Source organism: Wasmannia auropunctata, unplaced genomic scaffold (assembly GCF_000956235.1).
Source record: "Wasmannia auropunctata unplaced genomic scaffold, wasmannia.A_1.0 LD335994.1, whole genome shotgun sequence".
NCBI classification, from domain to species: domain Eukaryota; kingdom Metazoa; phylum Arthropoda; class Insecta; order Hymenoptera; family Formicidae; genus Wasmannia; species Wasmannia auropunctata.
In genome coordinates, this window is record NW_012026896.1 from 1,136,051 (window position 1) to 1,144,379 (window position 8,329).

Genomic DNA, 8,329 nt, shown 5'->3' on the forward strand with positions numbered 1-8,329 from the left:
ATGTCAAGGTATGAAAATGCAATTTATACAAGCAAATTCTTTCATTCTACTGTTGAGTGATCGATAAGCTGACGGACGAATGAAAATTAATTAGAAAAAAATCCATTTCGATAAAATTAATATTTAGATATTTTGAAAATTAGGACTGGAATTATGATATTTGCTATTTCCAAGACTTTTCGCATGTTTCTTTTTATTCTTATAGATATATATTTTCTATATTTTCAATAAAAATTAATTATTTTGTAGACTGATTTAAATTGAAAGAAATTTCTATTTAATAAAAAGAAAAGACTACATAGTTCTAACTATTTAAAAATCATTCTTGCATTAGATCGCTCAAATAGCAGCTCGTACATTGGAAATCGATCTCGAATTGATCTCCGTTAAACCAAGCAATAATTTAGCAACACCGAACAATGTATTTACAGGGAGTAACATTTCTACCGCGTCTTGCGGATACGTAAGAATTAAATTCAATTTCTATCTTTCAAAGACGGTATGATATCTGCACAATATCAAATTTAATGTAACGTCGATTATTGTATTTATTCTAGGCAACGATCCAAGCTTGCAAAGAAATTTTGAAAAGACTCGAACCAATAAAAAAGCTAATGGATAATACGAGCTGGAAGGATCTCGTTTTTATGGCGTATCAAAAGGACATTGATTTATGCGCATATTACATGTAAATGTCATATTTGACGTATTAATTACAAATATGAATTATTATATGAAAATATTATGTGAAGAACCGTTATGAAGCATTTCAACATATTTTAAAAAATATTGTACTTTCACTTTGTAAAAAAATTGTCTTTTGTTTCTAATAAGTAGATGGTAAAAAATAAATTTAAATTTTCCATTCGCATTTTTCATAATTAAAGTTAAACATATTTAACACGTGCTTTTGCTATGATTTCGATATAAAAATGTAGATTAAAATTTTTTACTTATTAAAATAGTACGAGACAATTTTTTATTAGTGTACAAGTCAACAATTATTACATATTCTACTTACCTTGACAGGAAGGATACGAAGAATCTGGAGTCTTACGGCGTTTACGGCGTCACTATCGCCGAAGTGGAGATCGATTTGCTGACCGGCCAGCACATTATCAGAAGAGTTGATGTGATGGAAGACGCCGGTGTCGCCTTAAATCCGGAGATCGACGTCGGTCAAGTGGAGGGAGCTTTCGTGATGGGAATAGGATACTGGACTTCTGAGGATCTGGTATACGATCCTAAAACAGGAGTATTAACGAATAACAGAACATGGGTATGTTATTTTCATCAAATTTGGGTAAAGCTAATATTGCTCAAATGCAACTGCTCCAATTCCGAGATATCCTAGAAACCTGTAAGTAATTAAATTATCTAAAATATATTCTATTTTTCTCGTAGAATTATAAACCGCCAGGAGCGAAGGATATTCCTGAAGATTTCCGCGTGTCTTTACGCAAAAATTCGCAAAACCCAGTTGGTCTATTTGGTTCAAAAGGTAAGATCGAAAATCCTATAAAGCCTTTCATTCAATTCATATTTATGTTTAATTGAAAAAATTTTGTCAATTTTTTTGCAAAAATTATCTAATCTGTAAAAGTTTAATAAGGTTACAAAGTTTATGTTTCACTAAATCATAATTAAATTTAAATGAGCTGAATAAAATCAAAAACAATTTATAAAAATAAAAAAAAATTTGTGTAGCATAAGAAATAACAAATTTGAAAGAATTAAAAGATTAATTGTGAAACTTTTTATGTAGCTACGGGTGAACCACCGATTTGTATGGGTTGCGTAGTTCCGATCGCTATTCGCAATGCATTGGATTCTGCTAGGGCAGAAGCGGGGAATACGGACGATTGGTATCGAATGGGTAAGTGTTAAGCAAAAATATGTAAAACATATTTGCCAATGTATACAATACGAATTACCTAATTTTATGGCCTGAATTAACTTCTACAAATTTCGGAATAAGTGCAAATCGTTTAGTCGTCATTGTATTTCGAGTGGTACTAAAAAATTATTTTAATTTTGCAGTTCCTTTTTACTGTTTCTTTGAAACTATTATACGAATCTGAATTCTCAATTGATATTATGTTATACAATGTATTATTCAAAGCCAGACGACAAGCACACATTTAACTGCTTTTGTTTGTAGTAGAAAAGTTACAAATGTTATATCAGGACATAGAATTAGGTGACTCAAAGCTTCTTTAAAAATTCCATTTAAAAAAATTAATATGTAAATACAAATTTTCCTATAAAATATTATTATGATGTATATTCTCATGTATAATTTGTAATTTTTTTTAGATGCACCATATACCACCGAACGTATACTTTTAAGCACTTTAACTGACAAGGAAAATATGGTGCTTTGAAACACAAAATAAGATTCATTTACGAATAATTAGGTGTTTGCAATAATGTACTGTAGAACTTATTTACTTTTTGATCGCTTCCTAACTGGAATAATAAATTTAGAGGTCGGACAAGATAATTTATCTATACGTTTTGCTCACACAAAAGGTTTTGAGGATAATAATGGGACCATGATAATTCGATTAGTTAACAGGCTCTTAATATAACTAATGTACAACTTCTATTTTTATGGTAAATAATTTCAATAAATATTCTCTATTAAACGCCACTGATGTGCTACATAGTAAATATTACAACAACATATCTGCAGTGTGTAATTGGCATTAATGATAATATAATATAAAGTATGTCACAAATAATAATCGTAAATAATAATTCAATATAAGTATATTACCTCTCTCGAGAGAATCTACAGCAACGATTATTACCATTACATACGCAGACATCAAACGTTAAACATCGTTCGACATCGTTTGCATTATTTGCACTTGAGGGTGGATGAGGAAGGGTGGTATAAAAAGGAAAACGGAACGAAACGAGATTATGGCATGCTAGAAGTTTGATTTGCAAAAAATTAATCGACATGCACCGTACCGTGCCTTGTCGCGAGATAGGAGGAAAAACGCTTCTCTGGAATGTGTACTTTCCGCGACGCCATTCTCAAGACGTCCCGTTTCACACGACATAACGTTACCTTATGCTATTCGCGTTGCGCGCTTCACGCAATGAGTAAAAAACATGCCAAACTTAACTCGGGCGCGCGCGGCCTCAATAATTAAAAACTCCCGGAGCGCGCGAATAACGAATACACCGAGCTTTCAAGCGTAAATAACGAATATCGGAAAACCGATGTAATCTGGGAGAGACCGAGTCGCAATGCTGCAACGTGGAACGTATCTCGTTACGTTCCTTTAAAACGACTAAAGACGGAGATCATCCTCAGACGATCATGCATTATCCGATATCTGAATTTTCCGGGATTAGATCGATTTTTTTCTTCACCGTAAATAAATTCCGCGTAGCGAGAGCCTGCACTTCTCGATTTTTATCGCTGCCCTCCGCCGAGTTTCCCTTCGATAACGTGCCACATAGGGAGTGAATAAGCGGAATAAAAGACTTCAAGCTGAACCCGTCCAACGCATTTGGAAGCAAAATCGTCTCTCCTCGTATATTATACCTCTCTAAATCCGATAAATCCGTCGCGAACTATATATCTTACAATTAAACGCCGGGTACATTATAGAAAGTAGAGCGGTCCCTTTCGTTTTATTGTTTGAACGCAGGATAATGATATATTTCGCGCTTGCCCCTGATCATCATCACCAAGCACGTGTTTGCGTGTGATCGAACGTGAAAGCAGGTGACCGCATGACGACTACAGTCGTCCAACTCGGACGAGATAATAGCGAGACAAAATGCCTCGATGTGTCCGCAATGTCGAAGAATCGTCTTTTTTCCTTCTAAATTAGTCCGCTTGTTGGGACAATTATAATGTTACAAAAAAAATCAATATCGCGTGCATTGGAGACATTACTACAACGAACAACAAAGTCGCAGTGGTTGCATCTGCGTTATTTGCGCGACTTTTACAGAATCATGGGACATTTCAAATTTTGCAACAATATAATGAATTTAGAATAATTCTCTAGATTTTTATTTTTCAAATCCAGAATCTAATTAAATCTTATGTCAAAATACAACTGAAGATTAATTAAAAATCAAGATTTTAATATTCATTCTTTCCGTTGCGTTCGAGAATTAATTGATGAAAAAAAAGGGGTTGATAAACTTCGATCAATTCCCTTATAATTTATTTTTTTTAATTTGCAAATTTTTAAAAGTCTTCTCATGATTCTGAAATATACAAAATATGTATAATTTATTCAAAGAAATAAATAAGATATAATAAATTTAGAATTATACTATTAATAGCTAATTTATTGTTAACTTATGTCAATTAAACTATCTAGCTATCCATTAAATTTATCTCAGTCTCGTCCAAATTACGACTTTAATCGCCATTCGATTATGCTTCGCATGCTAACATGCATGATTTTGGTGAATGTAGCACACATATGTCATATATATACATATACATATATATATATATATATATATATATATATATATATGTATAATCTTCTTTGCACTATCTACGAATCTCTACATATATTTTTTCATTTCTCCTTTTCCCTATTACAGCAAAGACTATGCTGATTTGTGTTTATATCTTACAAAGCTACACGCCGCCAAAGAGATACTCTGACACCACGATCGCGGTTTGCGGTTTCCTTTCATTCCTTCATCTCCCTCGACATTTGTACAACGAGAAGGCATTGTCGGCTCGTCATTGCGCGCTCAAACGATTCCGTGGATCGTTTCTGCCCTGTTATTAAAATCATATTAACGGCGGTGGATCATCGCGCCCCGCCTACCAATAATCGACGCCACGAGTAATGATCGACAATAAATTATAGTACATCACGCTGTATATGCACATGTATATTGCGTAATATCATTACAAAGTAGACGATTTCTTTCCGCTTCGACGATAAACATTCGCCTCATTTCAGTTTAACGATTTACAATCTCGACTCGCCAGCCACTCAATTTACAGCGTAAATAGATCGGAGTAACAATTTTCTACTTACAATAATTATTCACTCAAAATTTCATTCGATCGAATGTTTTAAAAACTCGATATTTTAAAAAAAGTTAATAAAAACAGTATAATGAAGAGGAAAGAGAGAGAAAGAAAGGAGAAAAAAAACAGAGCATATAACGAATTTGGTAACTTGTATATTACATTACATAAGATTGTGCGCGCAAATTATGTATAATTATGTATAAAATAAATATAAATGTAAATGTAAATAAGACTTTACAAATAATTTTTGAAACACTTGATCGATTTTGCAAATCATCGCATACGTGCGTGTACGCGTATCTCGAAATAATTCTCGCGTTCCGAATCGAGATCTTGCCTCATGATCGATGATCTCTCTTTCTCTCTTCTCTCTTTCATTCTATTTATACACATATATATATGCAAGAGCAGAAATGGAATTATGTTAAAACTAAATAACAGTAAATCCCTTTCTCGGAGATTCCGAACTTTCTCTGCCGGTGTCTTTCTTCTGAGAAGAAAACGAGAAGCGCGACAAGCCGTTCTTGGAGCAACAAGGCATCTCTATTAGATTGCAATGAAAAACAAGAAAAACTACGATGTGGTGTCGATTTTTTTTTTCACTTTCACTACCTTTTCTCTTTCGTAATATCCCGGGATTCTAGCTGGTCGGCCGTCTTTTTACTTTCGATAAATAATCCCCTCCATAAATACTAATAATATACAGCGTACAATGTACAGTGTTTATCCTTACACGGCCGGGAGGTTTTTACCTAAACTATACGGGGCCGGTAAGAAGTTGCGACAAGAATATCTTCCTAGTTTACAGCGAAAGAGATAGAATACAGTTGAATTATCTCGTCTCACACCATCCTATAATACGATAATAATATATACGTAATATTGTCCTGTTGCGCTCGGTCGCCGATAGCTTTAGGCGCGATATCGATCGAACGGGGAAAAAGAATCGAGAGCAGTATTGTACAACGCGATGAAGCGCGAAAGAGATATTTAAATGTAATGGAGCATTTTAGCTCGATGCAGGAATGACCGTACGAGATTCGAAGCGAAGAATATCATGCGATTTTTCAGAGATAAAAAAAACGGTAAATTATATTTACTCATGAAGCCAGCGTGCAATCAGAATGTGTACTTTCTTCAACGTGTTTCAATTCTACTACCGCTAAAATTCGCCTAAACACATCTGTGACAAAACTGCACGAACTTCTTCTTGCTCGATAAATAGTATTAATAACATTATCAATAATATTACCTTCTAATATTATTTAATGATATTGAGAGTTTGATACTATCATTAATAATAATCGCGTCGACTCGCGACTCATCGTTCTAGAGCTACCGGCGAACCTTGAAGAATTCTGCGCGATCTCTGCGGTCGAGGCTCGACTTGTAGCTACCGATTTTTACAAGACTAACTGTCCCCGCGGGCGGCGGCCGGTTACGCTCAGAGAAGATCCTATTATATTCGTTCGTATTATATTATACAAAAATATGTCCCCCGACTACGCGAAGTTGTGAAATCAAATCGAGAGAGAGAGCGAAACGAACGAAAAACGGAAATGTACATCGACGAAGGAAGGGAAGCGATTCATTTGATACCAACCCCGGCGGATATATCTGGCCGCTTCCTCCGCCTCGCATCTGCATCCGCCCGAGCGACGCTACTAACTTTTTTTTTTCTCTCTCACTTCACACAAATACTTCACGTCGAATCTTTACAGAAATATATTCGTTCCCTTCGCGACCATACTCGGAAAAGCTTTCTCTCAACTATCCTACCGGTATGAATACATCTATTTATATACTCATTGATATACGTACGCGCTGGCGGAACTGAAGGTATCGACACGACGAGAATGAAAATGATTAATAATTACTCTTAGAAAAAAAAAACCGCTAAGAGAAAACATTCGCGTGTGAAACATGATCGATATAAAAACTCAGTATCTACAATATTAGCTACAATCTCTATTTGGGACTCGGTTCTGCCAATAGTTCTGCCGACTAGCGTCAATTGCAGTCAACCAGATCTTTCATCGCTATTTATACTAGCAAGAATATCGCGATCTAGAAAAAAAAATCACGAATCGGTACTGGAAAAATCGGTCCTCTGTCAATCCTCTCTCGCGCAAAAAAAAAAACGTAGCGTTAAATAGAATAAATAGGAGAAACCGAACGGGAAGAAAAACATAGGCGAAATACTAAAGGCGAGAGTAAAAGGCATTTACATGCGATAACCTGCGATTTGATAAGCGCTATCCGGCGATGTGTGCGCGAGGCCCGAACGAAAATATCGCTCTAATGAGAGAACTGAAGATCTCGTCTACCATATATATAATTTGGTCAATCGCTTGCGAGAAATTGTGTTTCGTTGCAAAATCTTCTACAACGGGCTTTCTGTCGACTAACACTGCGCACGCTGCGTAGACATATCGTCGCTACATGAATTCTAATTTTTCCCCTGACCCTCCCACCCCCCCTCCCCCTTTCCTCTCTTTCGGCCGCAGTCCAGATCCAAGCATTCGAGCAACCGCGGATAAATAATCGATTATACAATATACACGCTATTATATCGATAGATCTTCTGGTTACAACGACATTTATAATTTGACGGGAATCGAGGATGTGCCGACAAAATCCCAAAAAACGGAACGCCCGCAACTGGATATTGACTGCATCGATAGTACCGTGCTTTTGAATCGTACAGATTCATTGTATTCGTAATAGTGTTGCGTCAGCGTTCTGGCCTTAACTCGTTTAACGTACTTCGTTATCTATCTAATTAAGATATCCACGAACAGTATACAGATAAAGAACATTTAATGAGTCCATCTATTCGTTTCATTGTTCTCCCTATAAATATATGTATATATATATTTATTTATATATTTATATTGTGTGTGATATTTATCGTATATCTTTATCGTATTTAATACTTCGACGAAAGAATTTCCTCAAAACTCTCTCTCTCTCTCTCTCTCTTTCTTTCTCTCCCTCGCATCATCCGGAAATCACATATCCGTACACTCACAGAACAATATATATATATATATTTTTTTTTACAATAAAAGAGGATATGCTCGATGCGAATTTCTATGTCGATCTTTTTCTTCGGTCTTACGCCTAACCGGCTTCAACGTTCAACGCGAACATTGGTATATGTAAATCGTGAGCTACGTGTACATAATCTAACGCGAATACGTTTAGAACCATGACGAACCAAGTGTCTTCACCGTATTCGATAACGCACTCTTACCGATCTCATCGGATATACAATCTCCCCCCCCCCCCCTCCCC

General features: G+C 35.5%; 1 protein-coding gene across 1 annotated transcript in view; it reads left to right on the plus strand.

Moving 5' to 3' along the window:
* Positions 1–3,882, plus strand: part of LOC105453842 (xanthine dehydrogenase 1-like) — a 38,037-nt gene extending 34,155 nt beyond the window's left edge. Inside the window, exons 15-20 of the mRNA XM_011696083.1 lie at positions 335–463; positions 558–688; positions 1,030–1,279; positions 1,405–1,501; positions 1,766–1,876; positions 2,317–3,882. Of these exons, the coding sequence (XP_011694385.1) occupies positions 335–463; positions 558–688; positions 1,030–1,279; positions 1,405–1,501; positions 1,766–1,876; positions 2,317–2,384 (786 nt within the window). The 3' untranslated portion in view covers positions 2,385–3,882. The remainder of the gene's footprint in view (positions 1–334; positions 464–557; positions 689–1,029; positions 1,280–1,404; positions 1,502–1,765; positions 1,877–2,316) is intronic.
* The last annotated feature ends 4,447 nt before the right edge of the window (positions 3,883–8,329 follow it).